Below are 23,787 nucleotides of genomic sequence, written 5' to 3'. Positions count from 1 at the left end.
CACTAGAGAACCTGTAGAAATTCTAGGCTCATTTACAAGAATAGTAAAGACCGCCCACCAAATTAAGAGAATGTCGAGAAATTTTACACACCTCAAATGGGCAATAAATGGATTTCCATCTACCACCCTGCTTACTGGAAAGTGTTCATGATTCTCCTCATCCACAGAGTCAACAATAGGTTTTGTCAATCTATTTTGTTTAATTACAGATAAGAATAACATTCACGCCTCTTGTCTTGCCTTGTGTCTGGTCTTGCAACCAGTGTTCAGTGCCTTTTTATTTTTAGCATCCTTTAGCTAGGATTTTTTCGCTAACATAGAAGCAATGCAAGATTCTCTTAATTGAGGAAAAGATATACAGGAATCAATCCATCTGTATTAGATTTTCATGTAAATTGAGGGACCGTAGAGAAGTTACTATCATTCTGGTTACAAGCTATCTCTGACGAGTCAGTTTATTTTATTTTCAGACAGCAGTTAAGCAAGATAGAAAATCCCTGTCCAGAATTCCAACCAATTATTTTATTCATTCAAAAAAACATTTTTGAGTTCCTCTTAGGAACTTCTAATCTAGTGGACAAAACAAACTACTTATAAAATCTCAATTCGATAATAGAAGTGCCTTTTAATAAATGGTGGCCATTTTATCAGGGAAGATAAATTTGGAGGGTATATTCAGTCACTGAGTAAATCTGCTTTGTGCAATACAACTGCTCAAAGTTCGTTTGTTTTCACAGTGAATTCCTTTTTGATATCCTTACCTCACCAAATGCCTTAGACGAGGCATGTGCTCAGTTCTTTCTTTTTATAAATAGCAAAGCTACTTGGAACACCAAAAGGGGAAATGAATCCATACCAGGGAAATATTGCAGAAAGAGCATGGGTGTAGGCTCAGACACACCTGGGTCATAGCCCAACGCTGTCACTTACCTAGTTGAATGAATTTATGCAAGTTTTTTGATCTCTCTGACCCTCAGTTTCTCATTATAAAAGGGGCTGTTGTCTGAATTACACATTACATTGAACAGCACTTGTAATATGGTAGGTGTCAATGAATGGGAGCTTGTGCGGTTGCTACATGACCACTATATTCACTTTGGATACATTGTTTTAGCAGCCTGACTGTGGAGGGGACTAAACAACAGTGGAAGCTAAAAGGATCAACTCTTGATTCCTTGCTCGTTGAACAACATTCAGGCCAAAGGAAGCTAAACATTTGCAAGTGTGTTGGATCCACAATTTACGATCCATCCTTTTGGCAGGGATGCCAACCCATGGGGGTGCCAGAGTAGCGTTTCAGAATATCTGCATAAACTACACAGATGAATGCCAGAGCCTGAGAATGAAAAAGCAATGGGACCAGGAAGGATAAGTCTTGTCAATCAGAAAATCCTGTGGGGGAGGAAAGGAAGTCTTTGAGAGGACCAGATAGAGAAGGTGGCCCCCAGAAACCTCTAGGCTGTAGAAGCGGAACTCTCCTTCTAGGTGCTTGATATTCATTCTGCCTTTGTAGATCCTGATGAAAAGAAAAAACACAGCGTTCCATCTTCCAGACATCTCCATTATCACAAGCTTTATCCATTTATCTCCATCGTCACAGGAGGTTTCCCAAGCCTCAGGTCAACAAACTGGCTCCCTAAGATGGTTTGTACTCTTTGGACCCATCTCCAAAAACAGACAATCCTGAGTTTTTTGGTTAAAATTATGTATTGGCCTGCTGGGGCAAAAGCTCATCATGTAGGCTGTTTTTTTTTGTGACAAAATATACATAACACAAAATTTACCATTTTAACCATTATTAGTGTACAGTTCTATGGCATTAATTACATTCACGTTGTGGTGCAACCATCACCACCACCCATCTCCAGAACTTTTTCACCTCCCCCAAAGGAAACTTTATTCATTAAGCAGTGACTCCCCATTTTCCCTCTCCCCAGCCCCTGGCAACCTTCATTTTACTTTCTGTCCTACTGAATTTGACTATTCCAGGTAACTCATATAAATGGAATCATACAATATTTGTTCTTTTGTGACTGATTTATTTCTAAGAGCATAACATTTTCAGGGTTCATCCACATTGTAGCGTGTGTCAGAATTTCCTTCCTTTTTAAGAATGAATAATTGTGTGGACTTTTAAGTGAAGATGTTGCGATCTCAGTTGATGGCCTCACACTTTGAGCCTTGCTATAAAACTTCACACTTAATGAGGCCTTAAAAACAGAATTATTTCATTAGTATATAACTAGTTGAAAGTGTTACTGAACACTTTTTGTGGTTGGTGGAAAGTAATAAATATCTGGATTTCTTTTCCTGAAAACTGTCTTCACACAGTGGTATCTTAAGCTGGAAACTAGGTATTGGCATCCTTACAAAGAGATAGTATTGTTTGATCGGCACCTATAGTTGTAGAGACATTCAGGAAAGTCAGAGTCTATGATTCCTGGCATCTGAGTGATATGGCACATAAACAAAGATCTACAGATAATTCAGTACCCCAAGGGTGTTCACGGAAATAACCAGATATGGCTAACGTCTCACCAAATGTTCCTCCCATCTTTTCTTACTCACCCTTGCTTCTCTTAATCACCCTTGCTAAAAATTGTTTGGAACTCACATCATAATCTATCTATTTATGTGCATATTAATTCACTTAGTTTATAGATTTTTTTAAATATTACAACAAATTTGGCTCTAATCAATAAAGAAATACTACAAGGTACAAAAGAAAGCATAGCATTTCTGCAGAAGAAATGAAGCTCTTCTGATCATGTAAGTGTAAAAAATAGTATTATGTGGGTCTCAACCATGTTTAGTAGCTGTGGATGATGTAATAAAGGTTTACCTGTTCTGGATGACGTCATAAAGTTTGTTTATAACAGACTTGTCGACACAAACACGTTCTGCAATGTTATCAAGAGGTGGAACAAGCAGAGTAAGCCACTTACTTGTAAATTTTTAAATCTACAAGTATTCATTTTTAAGCTATGTCCTCAACTGCTGAGACATTATTCCTCCCCTATTTCCTCAGTGTCCTTTGAACTATTATAGGAGGAGATGAGAAAGAAACTAAAAGGAGAATGAAACATTTTTGATCACAGGAGAAAGATAATTTGAACGTGATAATAATGACTGAAGACAGCAGAAAGAAGAGCTTGTAGAATGAGGTGGAGAACAAAATATTGACCCCTGAAGTCTGTGCTAAAAGTGATTTTTTCTAAGAATTTTGTATATCACGCCTGTCATAAACATTCAGCTTCATTGTGCAATGAAGACAGATGACAAGAATTTGCTGCTCCAACAACCGAAAAAAAAGCAACTTCACTATGTCCTTGGAATCTGGTTTCTTTGGTTTCAGATGTGTAGTGGAAAACTTGTGCCTGCAAGGGCTGGGGGCAGTTGTTTATGTAACTAATTGGACATCTACATAAATATGAACATCGGGGAGGATCCTTCTATTCTCATCTGTTCTAAAGCCAGAGCTTGCTCTACAGTTAAGAGGCGTGCAGACTTGAAAGAGATACACAGTTAAGCTGTCCTATGCCGACTCTCTTACATAAGCTCCAAGGTTATGAGGTTTTCTCCATTTTGTTTCCAAATGTTAGGAGGGAGAAACATGTTTTAAGAATCACTTATCAGGGAAGAAAAATGCTCGGGAAGGTTTTCGGTTGGGGAGAAATTTGTAGATCAGAGGATGATGGGAGATGTCAAGAAAAGATTGAAGCCAGAGAGACTGGTGGAGAAATATCCTAAGGAAAGATTAAGAGCATTAGTTGGAGAGTTGACAACGGCCAGGAAGAGAGGTTCCTTTCTCAGAGACAGAAGACGAGCGAAAAGTCAAGAAGACAGAGAGGAATTTTGACACTGAGAAAAAGGATGCTGGGGAAACTCAGTATCTGATCAGAAAATTAGGTAGAAGGGGTGGAACTTAGGTCTTGGGAAGGTTGGGCCTAGCCTAAGTGAAGAATGCAAGAGGAAGCTAGACAGATGCATGAAAGGGTGACCAAGCAGCCTAGGGCGCCACCTGGCGTGAGGTAGACTCGTAGGAGGGCATAAGGAGATTGTATTTGGAGGGCGTATTTGAAATCTTGGCGATGAGGCAATTCCTAGTGATGACTATATCCAAGATGGCATTTTGTGGGTGGGAATAGAGGCCATTATAGTTGAGCAGATGAAGGCCAAGGTATCAGTGCCACCTACTGGCCTATGGTAGCCAATGAGGAGGCACACAAGAGATACAGAGAATTTAAAATGTACATAGTAGTATCTGAATAACCCTTGCTTGCTCTAGCCATGTATCATCTGTACTCACAAAGCAGATCTGAGTGTGGACATGGTATAACTCTCGGAACCATCTAAGTAGCTGAGCAAGGTGTATTTAGTTTAAAATCCTACCCTTGCATTGATTCTAATACATCACGGAGACTAAGGTGGATGGATATCAGGAGATGGGAGAACCAAACCACTGCGTCAGTTCCTATAGGCACAGATGCCAAGGCAAGGTAATAGTCTTTGCTTCTAGGTCTACCAGAGTCCTGTGTATGTCCTCACATTTCTGTTTTAAACTTTAATCTAGACTGTCTGAGGAAGTCAAAGGCACCCCGCAGCATTTCAATTACAACTATCACTTTATAAATCACCTTCTCAAAAATCTTTGAGAACCCAAGAGTAGGACGTTTTTAATTTGTATATCTCTACATCTTACCTTGTACCTGGTACGTAGATGTTCAAAAAATACCCATGGAATGAGTGAATGAATAAGTTGTGCTCTCTAGCATCCTACATTTCTCTGGAATACCCTTTCTTTGGGTTTAGAAGTTTCTGTGAGCCTCTCCCATTCCTGTTCCACTCAGCGCACATCTTTTTGAAAGATACATAGCTATCATCTTCCTACCAGGTCTTCCCTGGATCTTCTGCTCTTTATCTTGCCGGTGCCTGGCCTGATAATCATACTGCTCAACTGGCTGTGCCTCCTATGGCAAAAGTGGAAGACATTACAGCAAGGGCAATAATTAAGAGGCAGAATGGGAGAGCTCGAATAAATAAAAAGAAGTCTGCATAAATATGATGCCTATATTGAGCGAGACAATCCCAACCTAAAATCAGCACTCCTACTAGACAGAAGTCTCAGCCTTTCTCTGCCTTGGCACTGCTGATGGCCAAGAATGCAACTACTGTCTAACATCTTTCTGTGAATTAGTAAACGGCGCCCCCTACAGAGTCAGAGGCAGCTAACACCAGAGTGCATGGCTTAGTGAGATGAACACGGGCTGATTTCTGCCTCCACTTGACCATCTGGGCTGCATCTTGTGCAGGAACAACTTGCACATTTGCATTCTTTGCCCCTGCTGGTTACTCACTCTTTTGAGTCTAGGGCTCCTGGGAGTCGCTCCTGAGCTAAGAACCACAATCTTATTCTAAAAGTTACGTATCAGATTCCTGGTCCACACTCTACCTTGGCAACAATTGGAAGACGCGGAAGAGCAGAGTCTAGGATGTGTGGGGTGTGCCACTGTTAGATATGCGCATTGCTCTAACATGTACTTTCCCCCTTTAGTTAACAAAACTAATAGAATAACTCTACATACATGAAAGGCTTTTTCTGCTATGTAAGGACAAACTCTAGCTGCCTCTTCATTTTCATTTTTGTGGTTTACTGCTAGCAAGTGGAAGATTTACAAATATAAGGTTGACCTTATTCAACTGCACTTGTTCAGTAAACTATGGGAAAAGCCAGAGGGGTGGACTTCCTCCATTTCTCACCAATCAAGTCTATGCTTCCAGGGCTTTTTTCAGTACAACTACAATAAATCAGGCAGTGAATCTTAGACCTCAGTAAGACCGCTTGATTAAACCATGGGCAAGTAACTGCTACCTTACCACTGTGGCTGGATCTCAGATTGACAATGTTGAGACATGCTTTCAGGGCTGCGAAAGTTAGGTGTGGGGTAGCGGGCAGGTGAAGGCTGTGACTCTGCTGAAATCTGAAACTATATTTTCTGAGCAGTTTCCAAACCAAACAAAATAGCTGTTTGTATGAAACTGAAGAAACTTGTCAGTTTCTTCTAAGACAAAGGGAGGAGAGGATGAGTGTAATGTGAGTAGTGGGTTGAATTCCATGAGTAGGGACCCATCATTGGATTATCACCTTCAATGAGGTTGGCCTCTCTCCATCACCTTTGCTGTTGGAGTAACTTCTTAAATGTTCACAAGAAGTTTGCGGAGCTGGACTAACTTCTGTGGAAAAGTCTCATATGTGTTTTTCCTTGGGAAAGATAAACTTTCCAATTAAATGAAGAATTCTCTGGCTATCTCTTCATTGTTACTCTTTCATGGGGAGATGCAGCTCACGTTTGTCAAATGTCAGCCAAGCTTCAACCACTCTTGACTAGTAACCACCATCCCCCAGAGTGGTGGGACAAGATCTGGGTGGGTCCTGCTTTTTGTTTGACTTGAACCAAGGCTATACCTGGGGTCTCTGAGGGCCAAGAGCCCGCAGCCTTTAACAGGAAAGTCAGTAGGAGCTTAGGAAAGGGGCCCTGTGGGAAGCTCTCCTTGGCGTCTTTCTACTTATAAAATCTGTAGCACATGTTGACTAAATCCATAATTATGTCATTGCCTCACAACTTTTTGAGGTTCCAACTTCTGGGACCCCTGGGAGAGGAGTAGTTGTTATTATAAGGTCAGGATTCAAGACTGGCAACGGAAGCCATTCAAGGTCTCTTCTCTCTGTGTTGTCTCCATTCCTTTTAAGCAGCCACAGAGAGATCTGGCTGCTCTCAGACTGACAGCGCAGGCAGCATTGCCATGTAGAAATGAGATAAACAGCTATATTTTGTTCCCTAGGAGAATACATTGACGAGCATGGCCACTGCCAGATCTGTGACGCCTCCTGTGCCAAGTGCTGGGGGCCAACCCAGGAAGACTGCACTGGCTGCCCTGTCACAAGGTGAGTGGCCTCTCAGTATCTCCTGGGGTTGGGAGCTCATGGGTTGCAGGATGGAGAGAGGAGGTGCTTACCGCCTTAGAGGCACCCCTTGGGTCTGCAGGAAAAAGAATCAAACTTCTTCCTGAGACACAGAAACCCTCCATGGTGTGGCCACAGCCCAGCTCTGTAGCATTTTCTCTCCATGATGTCCAGTACCCGCTGCAAGAATCAGTTCCCAAGACACTAGAAAGGCTTTCTCATCTATGAAGATGGTAGCGACTTTGATGGCTGGAATCTCATCCCTTTCTGCACACGCATCCCTCAACCGTCATCTCCATCTGCTGACAAAATAGTTACTCATATTTCCAGAGTTAGTTCAAGGGTGAACTGTTCTATGAAGGCATCTTTGACCTCTTCCCAGTGGAATTACCCTTCCCTCTTCGTGTTCCCCTGTGCTCTATATAAACTTCCATAGGAGCACCTGTGACATTGTAAGATGTTCATTTACAAATCTCTCTTTGTTATGCTGTAAGCCCGTTGAAGTACTCATCTTTGTATCTCCATTACCTATCCCAGTACTAGGAAAATAGTAGGCACTCAATAAATGTTTGATAGCTGAATGAATGAGGGAATAGCAAGTATCCGAATGGGGTGAGCATCTCTGCTAATATACCAGGAATTTCTAATGACGAGAGTTGGGAACGTGATGTATTTTCAGTCAACATTCCTCTGATTCTAGCACTTAGTGTTTGTTGACTGACAGTGTTTGAATGAATGGCCTCGTCACTGCTCTGCTAAATACATGGGAAGCAGGGTCTCCCCCCAGACCAGTATGACATGGCTGCTCCAGTGGCAGGTCAATCTCTAGGATGGTTGTTCCCTTTGCCTTGCACAACAGTCATTTCATCTAATTCTTCCTCAGGACTGTAATATCCTGAGAAGGAATTTGTCTCTTTATTCCTCCACGGTGATCAACACATAGTAATAATTCAATAAATGTGTGTTTTATTGAACTTGATAAGGTCTGTGATCAATATCTGGGGCTTGGCTTTCCAAATGGCTCCCTCAGAAAGAGAAAGAAAGAAGGAAGGAAGAAAAGACGCAAATGAACAGTCTTAAAAATTGTCAATGCTAACCGTGATAACATTTTCCAAGCGTCTCTTTAAGATATCTATGCCTTTATTTATTTATTTATTTGGTGAGGAAGAATGGCCTTGAGCTAACATCTGTTGCCAATCTTCTTCTATTTTGTCTGTGGGACACTGCCACAGCACGTCTTAATGAGTAGGCATCAGGTCGTCTTGATGAGATGGCATAATGTGTAGGGCTGTGCCCAGGATCCGAACCCACAAACCCCAGGCTGCTGAAGCAGATTGCATGTAAATTTAACCTCTATGCCACTGAGCTGGGTCCAATATCTGTGCCTTTAAATATTGAATTTGTTTTAAAGCAGCTTCAGAGCATACTATTAGAAACAGAGAGCATTCCAAAAGTGGATTCTGTTTCTCCTCTAACACCTCATCATAACAACAATCAAATCCCTTTGTGTGTTTGGATATCTTTGAATTAAGGGAATATCTTAGCATTTGTTTAATAAGGCAGCTACCATCATTCAAAGGACATTGCAGAAGTGAGAAAAATATTTTACTCAGCAGGCTCAGCAGAAGTGAGAAAAATATTTTACTACCATAAATGGCCATTTAAAAGAATTTAAGCCCATTGGTACAGGATCAGAGGTACACTTTCTGGGCTATTTAGGTAGTTTAACTTGTTTAAGTAGTCCTTTAGATTTTGAAGAAAGAAAAGCATATATGTGGATCTCGAACCAGAGTGTCCTCCTAAGGAAATCTTGTTCCCCAAGAATAATTTTCTTCTCATCTTCCTGAGCACTCCACTTCTTTCCCCATCTCTCTTCCCTGATTATCTGCATTTTCCTGGAACAGGGCCGAGAAAATGAGGAGAAAGAAACTATTTTGAAAGATGGTCATGTTGACTTATTAGTTCTTGAAAGGGCAGCAAAGTCTTTTCCTTAGTACTTTCTTCAGTGGAATTGGATCCATTCAAGACAGTGTTGAGCACCTGCTTGATGTCAGGTCTGAGTTAGGTGCAAGGTCCAGAAATTCTTACAGGTGACTCAGGAGGGCAAAGACAAGGGATGGTGAAGCACTCAGGGACAAGCATAGTGGGGTGGCTTTAACGCCCTAGACCTGAAGCAAAAGCTTCAACCGTAGAAGCAGGGATGCCTGACAGAAACTGGAGCGGTAGGAGACAGCCCCTCCCGAACCGTGGAAGGAGGAAGCAGAGTTGTGGCTCTGGGAGGAATAAATACCCCAGCATCTCTCTCCTCCCTCCCTCAGATCTCCTGCTGGTGTTTCCCCTTGTCTGAAACTAACTAGAGGCCAACGGGAAACACAACTTACAAGTGAGCAAAGTGAGCTTGGAGCTACAGTCCCAAGTGGGCACACCTCCAGGACCCAGCACGAAAGAGAATGGTGGAAATGGACCTGGGGCAGAGTAAGGGGTGAGGGGAGATGGATAATAACCAGGAGAGTGGGTCTCTCTGAGTTTCTTCCTATTCTCAAACCTTCGGATATCTCTAGTCTTGGTAGAGTAAAGATCATCCCTAAAGGAGTTTCTACCTGGGAGAGGAATGTTAACATTTAACTTATAGGTTTGTCTCAAAACAATATTGTAGAGCAGTAAATTAATGGAGATACAGCTGAAATAAGAGTAGCCATGTGTCGATAACTGTTGAAATTGAGTGATGAATACATGGGGATGGTCTTGTATATATGTTTAAATTTTTCCATCATAAAATAAAAAAAAAATTTACCCTGAAATTGTTGTAAAAGAAGTCAAAATTTTAAAAGCCCTCTCTTCATCTTCCATTTTTCCTTGTACATTTGCATACACCCTTGGGTTTAGCTCCTTAAAGATGATTGAAAACTTGGAAGAATTATGTGCCCCCTTTGCCACAGCTAACCCGTATACTCTGCAATGCTGCGGTCCTCATAACTTCCCGATTCAGTCCTAAAGGAGTTACAGACTCAACGACCTAATTAAAAACTTTTAAAATGTCCCTCTGTTCTGACCCACCCTCAAATGTTTTATTTGATCTGTTTTGATGAATTCAGGAAAAAAGACTTTTCGCCAGATTTCATTCTGTTACAACATTTTAATGTACCAAGAAATTACATTAAGTGGCCTTGTGATGACTTTAGGTGGGCCAAACCAACTACCAGCACAAAGTACCAGCTAACCCTGACGTGCCATCTCTTCCAGTCCAGTTCACATCACACACAGCCTGGGGTTCCTGGAATATTCAGCGCCAATGTCAAGAAAAGCACCTCTGCCCAGCTCTTTAGCACTTGGTTCTGCCACTTTCTTCCTTTTCATGAGCCCCGTTGGAGGCGGAATGGTTCGCTGCTTATGAAAATGCCAAGAGCACGGGTGCCTTGAGGAGAGAAGTGCTTCTCCTGTAGAGATTAGCTTGCCCGAGTGTCTCAGAAATCCACAAATTGGAAGACAGGTGGGCCCAGAGATGGCTTGAGTCGTCTTTAAAGAAAATTTTCATCAGTCCCCTGAAGCCCAGAGCAAGGGATCTATCCTCTTCCAGTAGGGAAGGTTTGTTAGTGTTCGTGGAAATCCATGCCACTCGAAGTGGTACTTTTCTTCAAGTTCCTTGGCAATTTTTCTTGAGGCGGATGGAAGGGGGTGAAGGGAATAATATAATTCAGTGCCTTCACTTAAGCTTGACTGGTTTCCCTATCTTTTGATCTTTAGAAAGAATCATGTTCTTACGAAAACTGGGTATGTCACCCAGGTTTTCCTTAGTGTAGAAGTGAAGGGAGGTGTTTAAATAAAGCACACTTATGTGCTTGTACTTCTTTAAAATCAGGCACTCAAGTAAGAAAGGCGGCCCCTTTGCTACATAAGCATGGCGGTATTACAAAATCTGTTTCACCCTGACACACCCCCAATTTCTGGATGGTTTTAAATGGTTCCCATCCTTGAGGGTATTAGATCGCCTTTCTCAAGAGAAATAATTTCCCTCTAAACCAATCTGTCATCTATTTCTATAAATAACAAAATGATGTTGTACTTTCCATTCCTTTCCGACTGAATTTAGTAAGAAAACGAACCCTCACAAGTAAACATGCCCCATTCTCCTTTTCAGCAGAGCTACGAGGAGCTTCCTTGTTTAAAAACCTCAGAAAGCTCTTACGCAGTTTTTCTTAAAGAGGCTTTTGTTTTGTTTTTGTTTTTTAACTAGCCACATCCCAATTATTCCTTGAAAAGTCTTCTAGCTCAGAAACCAGAGCCAGGGTGCGGCCGGGATATTCCCTGTTGGCATTAGCGCCATCAGCGAAAAGTCTGGGCTGGACGCAAAGTCATCTCATTATCCGCCGTGGCGCAGGGATCTGTTTTGACGTGGACAACCAGATGGGCGTGTGTCTCTTTAGGGCTGGGACTCCATGCTCTGCAGTGGGCCAAAGGGATTGTTTGCTCCAGGAGTGCTGGGTGTGGTGACCAGAACCTGAGGGGCTGAGATGCCAAGAAGAGGTGGCCTTTTGTCTTGTGTTGTTGGCTTTAACCCCATTCTGTTTCCAGCAGATGCAAACGACACAGACTTTCAGGGTGGGAAGGAGATGGAAGACCTAAGCAACACACCCTTCAAGATGCCTTGCCCCCACCCCAATTTCGTCCAAACCTGGAATTAAGATGCCTTTCCCCAGTTTAGGGCTGGCCCCAGCTCTGGAAACAGTGGGATTTAGACAAGCCAGTGCCACGCCAGGAGCAAGCTGTGCAAAGCCCACACCTGCCTTCCATGTGATGTCGGGCCTGAGTGGAGAGAGGTGGGAGAGAGAGAAGGAAGCCCTGCCTTTGTCTGCAGGCCTCAGCTCTCCCAGGCCAGGATGCCGGCAGTATGCCCTCGGGGGCACGTGTGTACTACATGCTCAATTAACTTCAGAACTGATACAATAACTACTATTCTAAAGAAGACACCAATTTGGCACCACCTGCATTACTTAGGAATAATTTCGCGAATTCCACAGTAATCTAGACTGTCAGCGAACAGAAGGTGGAACAGCGGTTCTCAAAGTGTGTTCTCTAGATCGACAGCATGAGCATCACCCAGGAATTTGTCAAAAATCCAAATTCTCAGCTCTCTGCCCCCAAGACCCACTGAATTAGGAATTGTGGGGGTGCAGACCCCAGCTCACTTCATCTATTCACATTACCTATCTGACTCTTGCACTTGGCAAAGAGTTTGCATTTTTCTGAGCAAAGTTCTTGGATACAATTTACTTAGTCTCATTTGCTCTTGGGGTTAGTTTGCAAGGGAAAAAAAGAAGCAAAACTATGAAAATATTAACAATGGCATTATGATAGATATTGTATGTGTATAAAATCAAAAGTTTTAGAAGCCCAAATGCTAATTTATCTGCAGTGTCCTTGTAGTTGATTGCAAACACGGTCAGAAAAGAGAGACTGTGGTACATCAGGAAACACTTGCAAAAATGACGCTCAAAATCAGAGTTCACTGATTACTTGCCACACGCACAGGCCAAGTTTATAAGTAGCACCTAAACTACTTCAAGAGCCCTTGGAGTCGACATTTCCCTTGTGAAGTATGGGTATGCTGACAACTAAAAGAAGGGTATTTTCTCCAAGGCCCCTGGATTCAAAAGCCCATTCGGGGGCTGGCATAGTGATTAAGTTCATGCACTCAGCTTCGGCAGCCCAGGGTTCATAGGTTCAGATCCTGGGTGCACACCTACACACCACTCATCAAGCCATGCAGTGGTGGCATCCCACGTACAAAATAGAGGAAGATCGGCACAGATGTTAGCTCATGACAATCTTCCTCAAGCAAAAAGAGGAAGATTGGCAACAGATGTTAGCTCAGGGCCATTCTTCCTCACCAAAAAAAAAAAAAAAAGCCCATTCAGTGTCTTAAAAGGTCAAGACCTCCATCTGACCATTGGCTGGGTTTGGCTGGGGCCTACAATATGGATTTAATCCCTGCAGGCACCAGTTAGCTTGTTTGGAAGCAGAATCAAGACTACATCCCCAGCCAGTTACTGGCAGGCCTGCTGTTGGGTCCAAACCTCAGGGCAAGGATGGGTATGTGACTAATATTCCACACGTTCTACGATGATCAGTCCCAGACATTCCCCTTGTTTCTGGAACAATGAAACCAAGTCTGTGCAGCAAAACACGAACACCACATGTTCTATACTTAAGATTATTCCAGAAAGTCACCCTTACAAACTCTAAAAGTCTGCTTTTCCTCTAGGATTTTTGATGATGGCCGCTGCATTTTGAACTGTCCCCCAGGCAAATTTGAATTTAAGAGCCAATGCCATCCATGCCACTACACCTGCCGAGAATGCCGAGGAAACGAGCCTTCCAACTGCACCTCCTGTGGAGTCGGTGAGGGAGTCTGCTGCTCGCTCGTCCTTCCTTGTTCAAACCTGTTTTCCCGCTGAAGCGTATTTTGTTTGACTCAGAAGCTTCATCTCTGGGGACGAGGGCTTGAGATTAGACAGCTGTCCATTAGAGAGTGTGTACAACCTTGACGTTTCTGCCTGTTGTCAGGATACAAGTTCACGTTATTGTGGACACAGACTCGCTGCCCCCGAGGAGATGCAGAGAAGCTAAGAGATGTCTTTCTAGAGAAAGAGAAAGAAAGGGTGGGCAAACATGATGCAGACACAAAGTAGACAGTAAAGCTAAGACTGGTTGAGGTAAAAGTGAAAAGCCAGGAAATTAAGGCAGACTCGTTCAGTCTTTAAGAGAAATATCTTAATAGAGTCTGTGACAGTGTCTCCTCAGCCCTGAGCTATGCCATTTAGAAGTTGTCAGAGCCCTGTGGGAACAAAGTAATAGTTTCAAAACACAAATATGACCTTTTCTGTCCTAGTGTTAACAACTCTAAAAGTTTCTGCTGTCATTGCATTATATTCCGTGATCTCAAAGGTCCTCTGTGGTCTGACCCTTGACTCCTCTCCAGCATCCCTTCACATGCCTGTCCTCCACTTTGACTTCATGTGGGACAGAGTCACATTTTATTTGAACTACGTGATATTTTTAAAATTTGAACCAAACTTACAAATTGGAAAATTTCAAATAAAACCTGAGTTTTCTGTTTCTCTTGAAAACTTGGAAGATCTGACAACACTGGGCCTACATTCTCCAAATGGTTGAATGGAGATCAGAGGAGGCTGCTTTCCATTTCTCCATAGTACCCACCACTCCCAGTTGTCTCACAGATCCTGAGGCTGTTAGTTACCATGGCCGTGATGCTTACATGGTTTTTCTGGTGGGAGAGAATTATTTATCTTTATTCTTTCTTATAATAAAACCAAAAAAGTGAAGAACAAATTGAGAGTGTCATGCATTTGCAGAAAAATGGGAGATAACACATTTCTTTGCATAAATTAAAAGTTTCTTATGTAAACAAAGTATATCTATGTCAAATATCTCTAGCCTGTTCATTCTGTTCCTTTCCTCATCTGTAAGATGATGATGATGATTGCCTCCTCTTAGGATTATTATGAAAGTTAAATGAGATAAAATAGTAAAGCACTTAGAACAGGACCGGGCACATAGGAAGCACTCTTATCTATTCTTCTTATTATCGCTGTTACTACTGTTATTGCTTGTACCTGCTTGCTCCTGTGGGCATTTGAATAATAAACCAGTCACTTCACCTCTTTCTGTCTCTCCCTGTTTGTAAAAAAAGGGAGCATAGACAACGCGGCATCCAAAATCTCTTTCACATTTAGAACACACTACATCTTCATCCGTAGTACAAAATTAAGGAATAGCTTGGATGCTAAACAAATGTCTGAAATGTTCTAGGCATCCCACAACCAGTTGGACCAATCCACACATAAAATGTTTTGATAATTCTTCTGTATTTTCTGTTGGAAAGTATGTGTTTAATCCATTATCTTCACAAAAATTTATTGTGCCCCTTCCATGTACAAGTTACTATACGTAGTTGCCATGGAAAATGCAATAAATGATAGCATGATACTTGCTTCAAGGAGTTTACAGTCTGAAGGAGGGGTGTGTCCTCATGTTATAAAACAAGAAGACATTAAAGACCAAATGGATAGCAGGAATCCAGCTGCAGGTCAGAGAAGAAACATCACTTTCAGCTGTAGTGAGCAGAGGAGGCTTCCTGGAGAGGGTGTCATTGAGAAGCTCTGATTAGCAGGGTCTCTCCTATTAAGAGAACGATGTCCTAGTTTATGTATTAGCACAGCTATAATACATGCGACAGGGCTAAAGAAACTGGAGGATTGAATGGATGTAGTTCCACATCAACAGGCTTTAATAAAAGGCTGGGAATCCTCTGGAAAAGACTAGGGAGTCCCTTCTACACCCGTAAGCCTCTTCCATCAGTTTGTAGAAATGTTGCCCCTTGCTTAATTGTCATTTTGTTAAGATTTAGGTCTGAATTCTTTTGGAAATGCAGCTCTCCAATAATGTTGGTGAAGATTCGCTCTAAATTCTCTTCCAGATTTATCCTCTACCAAAGCTAAATTTTACCAATCACATAACACTACAGTAAGCAAAAGGGTGAAGTAAGCTTCAAATTTACTTTCAGAGTCCCTCAGCCTTTCTTTCCTTCATCCCTTCCAGCAATCCTTTTCCGCTCATGCCTTCCACCCTCATCCTTCCTTTCCTCCTGCAGACATCTGAGGTCTTCACATTGGTCTGCCTTCTCTTCTAACAAAAGCAGCTGCCAAGAAATTCTCTGAAAATGGTTAATTACTCTTCACTATAAATGAAATCCAACCTGAACCTCTTTTGGAGTTCTTTACATTTTAACTCTTGTCTCATATTATCACATGGAAGAGTTGGCACCTAATAAAAATATCAACCCTTCTTCTACTAGAACCAGCGTCTCCTTCAGATCATTACAATAATTTAAATTCCAAAATCTGGGCAAGTAGTCAAAAACTTATGCATGGTATTTAAATCAATGGGGTGTCCAAATTATCAGCCAAAACTGAGTGAGCTGCCATACTCCTCAGGCTATTAGGATATGACCAAATCTTGGTGTAATCCTGGATTAAATCTGTAGGAAAAGTGGGCCATAGTCAAGGCATATAAACGACCTCCTTTTGCAGGGTTGGTGTATTTTAAAGACCAAGACCCTTCAAATTTCTGTCCTTCAAATCCAAATTATAATACCTAAAGGGGTCCAACTAATAAAGCCATAGCTGAAAGATAAAAATGGATTGGAGAACACTTCGTCTGATATCTGAACCCATCATTATTAATTTTTAAGATTGTTGATCCAGTTGGACATGTTGGAAAAGTAAGAACATTGCCAAATATTAATTCACTCGCTCGCAGAAAGTCATTCATTCACTCACCAAATATGCACTTAGAACTCACTATAGGCCAAGCTGCCCCCAGCCTCTGCAGCCTGAGTTGATGTCATGTAAAGGTGTGACTGCTGGATGGAGGAGGGGGGAAGCTTCTCCCTGCTCTCCCTCAGATCTTCCTACCTACGGCTAAGAAGTTTGCCCTCTGAAAGACAGGATCCTTTCTGAATGAGTCTTGGTGCAAATGAGTTTTTCTAGGGTTCCATAAAGTGCCTGAGAAGAACACAACTTGGAAGGTTGATCCTCTGTGGGTTTCTGAGACTCCAGGTTCCACCAAATCAGGGTTTTGTGCTCCACAACATTGACCTACAGCTGTAAAACCCCCAAATGCACATTACATCCTTCCAACACTCTCCTTCCCTTAGAGGATAATGCTCTTTTAAGTCAAGCTTGGAGACAGCAGACACTGTTCCTCCCACCTCTATGGAAGCCCTCTTTATTTTCTCTGTCCCATGGAACCAGCAGACTTCCAGCATGAAATCACAAACAGAAAAGAGGTAGCTTCAGAGCCATAATCCAAGGGTGTGCTCTTTAAGTTATATTTGAACTAGGGCTTTAATTAAATAAGAAACATTAGGTTAGACCATTTGAGAGCACCAAGTTTATGGGCAAAAAAAATAGTCAAATGTTGGCAATTTCATGGGGTTGGATCTAATATTATACTGACTTTCAGTTTCTACACTTGAAACATGGGGTTAGTACTATCTTTATCCACAAATTCAGCAGCCTTATATCTTGAAGTTCAGTGGTTCTGGATCTTCATGTGGTAGGTCACGTGCTGAGTGAACACTGGACCCCAGTCATTTCGGGTAACACAGATGGGCTGCTCTTCAGAGGCAGGGGCACCTGAGAGACCTGAAGAAGATGTATACCCTAAACACAGCTGGCACGAACAAAATCTCCAGCAGGGTGGGGGTCAGAGACCTCTAGGTGCATCTATTTTAATCCTGTTTATATACATGTGTATATATATATATATATTTGTAACTGATCATAATCCTTTTTCATTATTTGTGATAGTTTGTAATTGATTAGCATTTTCCATTCCTTCCAGGAACAAATTCCCATAGTCTCCCACGGCGGGGTACCGCTGATTCTTTCCTCGTAGAGTCCAATGTTGACAGAGGCTCAGGAACTTTCAGGAGTCAGAGAGGTGTGCTTGGTCTCACGCTTCAGTAGGCTGTCGTTATAGGAATTGGCAGCTGTGCCAATTAGATGGTTACACAAGCGAGCGATTTTGATAACAGAATTCAAAATCATTCTAAAAGATAGCGCTGTCATAAAAACGTGTCTGTTAGCAATCATTTGTTTATTCTCATGGGATCTCTGTAGCCCCTAAGTCTGCTAGCTTCCACAGACATGGAAAGGAGCCCTTGGGAAAGTTCCCCACATTCTGACTTGAGTTGTCCACAAAGCATGGTAGGTGCTTTTGCAGTGACATCCCAGATAGTAGTTGCTATTCACTTATATACAAAATATTGGAAAATGATTTCCTACAAGCAAAACTTTTCAACTACAAGTATAAAGATATTGTACTTTTCATTAAATCCATTCTTATGCTCCTGGTCCCCTTGGAGACAAAGCACTCGGTTATATCTTTTTAAAATAAAACATCTGAGGTTATATTAGCTTCATGGTTAATGTGGTACATTTTCCCTCTTTTGCTTGCCCCTCTGTGTGTTCAGATAAGCATGGCCAGGAGCGCTTCCTGTACCAGGGGGAGTGTTGGGAGAGCTGCCCAGCGGGCCACTACCCTGCCAAGGGGCATGCCTGCCTGCCTTGCCCAGACAACTGTGAGCTTTGCCACAGCGCACACATCTGCACACAATGCGTGAGCGGCTACTTCATGGTGCCCACCAACCACACCTGCCAGAAGGTAGAGTGTGGACCAGGTAAGGCTGCTCTGGGGCCACTGCCCTGTACCAGGAGGCGGCATGAGGAGCTGTACCCCTGGATGTCCCGGAGACTGGAATTGCCTTTCTGGCTTTAATGTCGGCATCTGGGGATGACTTTGTGTGACTCTATATGTCAAGTGGGGACAGTGAAAGCTGCCCCTCTTTCTTCCCCCACACAGCTTTTCTTGGGGTTCCCCCAGACACAATCCAAGGACACAGGGATGCAGCTAATCACATAGAAAGTGATCTTGAGTGCAGGGTTTGTGGGCAGGGTATAGTGGAGAGAAAATTACATTAGAATCCAAAAGTCCTGGTCAACAATTTTCTCTTTCCGAATTACTAGTATGAGACCCTGAGCAAAATTAATCTAATTTCTTCATGCCTTCGTTTCTTCATTTGTGAAAGGGAGAGTATAGCACCAAGATGGTTTCTGTGAGAAGCCACTTAAAATCAGCCTTCCTAAAGCTACTTGGAAATATTAAAATGTTCTGTGAATCACATGTGTTATTGTTATTGCCCAGTTCCTTATCTTATATGGGAAGAGGAAGATTAAAAAACAGCACTTACAGCTTTTGTTATCTCCCATATAAGAATCTTGCAGACTTTTTCTACTCTGTATCAGAATTATGCCTGATCTGGTGCTGAAGAGAGCTCCCAGATGTTTCTAGAGTAATTAATACATTCATTCCTTTTTCTTCTTAATGTCTAATAATGTATTGTAGGATTTAAAACTTTTTAAAAAAGTGTTTAAGAGGACTGATAAAAAGAGACAGAGCTTCATCATTTATATACCCAAGTCCGTATTCCCAGAAGCAGAATTTATTTAATAAATAAAATCTACCAGCTTGACTTCAAAAGTAGTTGCATGGCAGAGTCCAACTTTGTTCTATTTGTACCCAAACTGATTCAATCTATTAAATTAATAGAAGGAGATAAAAACATGCGTGATATGTATATTCTCAAGGATAGTTTTGGGTTTCATAATTCCTCTATGATTTGCCTGAAAATAAGCTATGCACCCACATATATTCATAGCAATTCATGTGTCTCCACTCAGTTAAAATTAATTGTGTTTTCCACTCCTCTCACTATATAGGTGAAGTCCAAGACCCAGACTATGAAGAATGCGTGCCTTGTGAAGAAGGATGCCTGGGGTGCAGCTTGGGTATGTCATCTTCCTTTATTACTCAAAAACTTGAAATAGCTGTATCCTTTTCCGCACATCCTCATGCTGTCACTGCTTCAGTAGGAACTTTTGTCATTGTTGTCACCATCAGTGTCATCATCAACATCCATTAAGTAGGCTCACTCCTATTCAAACAAGGTCACAGTGAGAGACTGTCCCTTTTGAGACAATGGATAGGTCACTTGACCCAGTGAAACTCAAGTTTAGGAAAGGACATCTTTTCCTCTGGCTGTTAGCTAGTTGGCAGGGGATACCTATAGCAACATGTTTCAGGGTGCCTGGGACTCAGCCTCTCCTTAGCTTCTCAAGGTGACAAATTTGAAGATGATCAATGGTGGGAGAGAAATAAACTCAAGCAAAGAAATGTCTAATTACTCTAACTCAGTATGTGAAACACAAAAGCTTGTCAGGAGATTGGGAACTTTTCTTTGCAAAAATGATCTATTGCTTGGAAACTAAAACAGTCATTTGAGAAGGAAGCAATATGGTGATAGTACAGTTTGAAATCCCTATCAAACAATGAAAAGCACGTGTCAGTCTTCCATGTAATTCTCTAAATCAAACCATTGGCTCTTCCTTTCTTCCCTTCTCACATTTATGGTTCTCCTGTGGAGGGGGTGAGAGGGACAGTCTGTAGCACACAGCACCATTGGATTGGACATTAAATGAAAACTAGGGAGGCCACCAAGTTCCCAGAATGTAGGTTAATGTAAATTTCGGCTAGATATTGAAAATAATTAGCACTTGGGTCTGTGGATCTTTGGAAGGAAACTAACCTAAATTAAAGATGGATGGAATAATTTCTCTTCATGGAGTTTTCCTGAAGCCCTGTGGTTGGTTAATCCATGCTTCTAAAACTTTATTGTGCACACAAATCGTATTGGGGATTTATTAAAATGCAGATTCTGATTCATGGGTCTAGGGTGGGGACTGAGAATTTGCATTTCTAACAAGCTGCCAACAAAGCCAATGTTTCAGGAAACACTCATGAAATTGCAAGGGGTTAGACTGTGCCAGGGCTAATTGAACATTTTATTGACTTTACTTAATGGATTTCCTTAATTCTTAAATATTGTACATGAATTATAATTTATCTGAGGGTTGTCACCATCTCTCTCTGTCTTAAATGGAAAAGATATATTTTCTACAATGTCTGTAACTACAAAATAGAGTTTTTAGGAGCTTGAATACCATTCCCCCATTGTCCTCCACTATGAATTGAGGCATATATTACTGGAAAATAAAACATAATAATGAAGTTGCACTTAAGAAACAGGTAACATTTGGAATCAGAGATTTGAGGATAAAATTGCTAATTTTCTGGGAAGCAAAAATAGACCTAAACAGAAGTAATAAAAGCACTAAAATTTAAAAGATAGGCAAATTCCAGTGTCTCTCGTGAAGCAATAGGAGGTGTTCTTTCTAGCAGGGAACAAGGATCAATGTTTTCACTCTCTTGATTTCCCTTTTTGCCCATTTCAGACCACACTTGCCCATTAGGTTTCACATCTCAGCTAATTTTTGTGCTCTCCTTTTGCACCTTTGTTATTGTGGGTTGTATGTCCATGCTAGCATCTTTGTGCATCACGGAGATGTGTGTGTGTGTGTGTGTGTGTCTGTCTGTCTGTCTGTAAAACCTTAAACCTGAGATTTTGACCTTCAGGTTTAAAGAGATGTAGGAATGTGTGTGGACTCATTGAGGATCAGTGAGGATCTTGGCATGGAGGTGGGAACGCTGACAACCATGATCACTAGGGATCTGCACTGTGCCCACCTTTCCCTTAGCTGACCCGGCTGAAGATGAGACAGAGGTGTAACCACTGGAAAGTGAATTCCATAGCAGACCCTGGTCATCTGGGGACTCAAAATCCAAAAGAAGCAACTTGCAAAATGAGAGAAATTAGAAAGTTTGCTTCACTTTACAAAGTGCCATTGAAATATTTAGTTCATTCACTCCTTTAAGAAACTTCATCTTCAGTGCGTTGAGCACTCACCATGGCACTGAGAATTCATAGTTGATGTGGCTGTGGAGCCTGTTGCAAGGCCCTCTCTGGCTGTCACAAGTGATGCACCTAGAATCAAATCTTTTACAAGGCGACCTGCCAGAGTAGAGAGAGGTACAAAGTTCAGTGGGATCACAGAAGAGGGTGACTAGAACATCCTAAATGGTGCTAATTTTTAACTTTAAATTCTAAACTTCCTGTTAATTTATAAAATCTCTGTATGTTGGACTTGTGTATTTTTGGATTGCGTTGGCTGAACTCAATTATGCTCTTATTTCTGAAGCCTTTCTTGTTCTTTCCAGTAGAATTAATTCTCTCTTTTCTTGTTTCCCCTTGTTTTTTCTCGTTTCTCCTCATTTGTAGGCCAACAATAATACTTTATACAACTGGTTTGTGTAATATTTGGTGCATACACATCTTTCTGCCTAGACACTAAACTGCTTGAGAAAAGCTCTATGACTTGTACACGCTGCTCCCACAAGAACTGGCAGCATGCCTAGGATATAATAAACCTACAATAAAGGTAGTAATGTTTGTTGAATTGAATTTGAGAATTGCCCAAATTCAGAGCAGAGATGCATGGCTCAGGATACACAGGGATTTATATATGATGTTGTGTCAAATCAAACTTTGTTTACGGGCCAAGAAGAAGGGAAAGAAATTGTATGGTACAGAAACAAATGATCTTTTTGTGGAATATTAGAACTGTAAGTGAGATTTGAAGAGGAAGTCGTTTATTAAATTTCATAATTTTAATAAGATACGAATACAAATTTTTAAAAATATAAATAATTTACCATAGATTTTCATGAGAGTCTTCTTGTGACAAGGGACATCATCCTTTGGAGAGCACTCCACTTCATTCCATTTAAATAACATAGATTCATCTGTGAACCAGAGCTGGATGATCTCTTGAGGAGTCAGGAAAAGTGCGATCAGTCACTCTGAGACATTTTCTCTACACTATGTAATAATTAGTTGTTGGAAATAGTGGGATTTCTTTCTGTTTTTTATTCCTTTCCAGATATTTAGTGTAACTATAGATTAAGATCTTTTACACCCAATAAAGAAGAACTCAAATTCCCAATTGACTCTGATTTCATCTAGCTCCTGGGTCCAGCTATTTGTTATTCTAAGGAAAGATGACCAGAAAGAGGACAAAAAAGAAACACATGACCAAAAAGTGGCTGTTTTATCATGAGGAAAATATTGAATTTGACATTCTAGGAGGAAACAGTGGTGTTTTTATTATAGGGTGTTAGATTTCTCTTCTTTTTTTTGTTGAGGTATAATTGGCATATAACATTATGTTAGTTTCAAGTGTACAACATAATGATTCAATATTTGTATATATTGCAAAATGATCACCACAATAAGTCTAGTTAATATCCACCACCTCACCTAGTTACAAAATTATTTTCTTGTGATGAGAATCTTATGATCTACTCTCTTAGCAATTTTCAAATATGCAGCACAGTATTATTAATTATAGCCATCATTATATTATATCCTGTAAATTATATCCCCAGGACTTATTTATTTTATAACTGGAAGTTTGTGATTTTTAACTCCCTTCACCTATTTTACCCACGCCCCATCTCCCACTTCTGGCAACCGCCAATCTGTTCTCTCTTATATTTCTCTTCTTTATTAGTCTGAAAAAAAACCAGATAGCATTTTATATAATACTGTTTTGTTCCAAGAGCATTTGATGCCAAATTCTTTGTCTTTCTAACCAGTATCTTGAATGGAAATTTAACTAAGATAAATCGAAGTGTTCTAAGGTATATTTCTTCGTTAATTAAGGGGATAAATAAATGAAGTCATTTTTACCTAATGTTTTGAGGCACTTTTTTTCTTCTGTTTTAATTTATGGAATGCAGTAATAAGCGTGACTCTTGACTACAGCAAAGATTTGGAGCGCATACTTACCTCACCATTGACTTAATGATTGATTTTGATAAAATTGCAGAAGATCTCTTTACTTCCTTACCTTATCAGTAAAATAGAGGTTAATGTGCCTTTATCTTGGCTCAGAAGTGGGTGATGAAAATCCATTAATATTTGCTCATTAAAATGGTGATCATCCCTACTCTTGGGGAAAAATATACACAAATTTAAAATTTTTAAATACTTGCAATAAAAGAAAAAGCCCATAAAGATTAAGTGCCAAATAAGAGGACAAACATTTGTACCAAAAGAATTCAGTAAAGGAGGGAACCCCTGGACACTGAAGTGGAGAAGGAAGGCTTCCAAAAAGATGGGACTTGAGATGAATCTTGGAGTTTGCATGGAATTTAGACGGACAAGAGGGCGGGGCTGCACTCTGGAGGGACTTTCACCTTGGACATTAGCAAGAAGAAAGGTC

At 41.1% G+C, this 23,787-nt stretch overlaps 1 protein-coding gene across 3 annotated transcripts in view; it reads left to right on the top strand.

The window, feature by feature from the left end:
• Positions 1-23,787, top strand: part of PCSK5 (proprotein convertase subtilisin/kexin type 5) — a 436,446-nt gene that overhangs the window by 315,509 nt on the left and 97,150 nt on the right. For all 3 annotated transcript variants that reach the window (XM_005604948.4, XM_014735411.3, XM_070248444.1), the window contains exons 21-24: positions 6,844-6,946; positions 13,227-13,363; positions 18,021-18,227; positions 19,327-19,395. In XM_005604948.4, the coding sequence (XP_005605005.1) occupies positions 6,844-6,946; positions 13,227-13,363; positions 18,021-18,227; positions 19,327-19,395 (516 nt within the window). The remainder of the gene's footprint in view (positions 1-6,843; positions 6,947-13,226; positions 13,364-18,020; positions 18,228-19,326; positions 19,396-23,787) is intronic.

This window comes from Equus caballus, chromosome 23, assembly GCF_041296265.1.
Source record: "Equus caballus isolate H_3958 breed thoroughbred chromosome 23, TB-T2T, whole genome shotgun sequence".
NCBI classification, from domain to species: Eukaryota; Metazoa; Chordata; class Mammalia; order Perissodactyla; family Equidae; genus Equus; species Equus caballus.
Note: the sequence above shows the minus strand (reverse complement) of the source record. Positions and strands in the feature narration are given on the sequence as shown.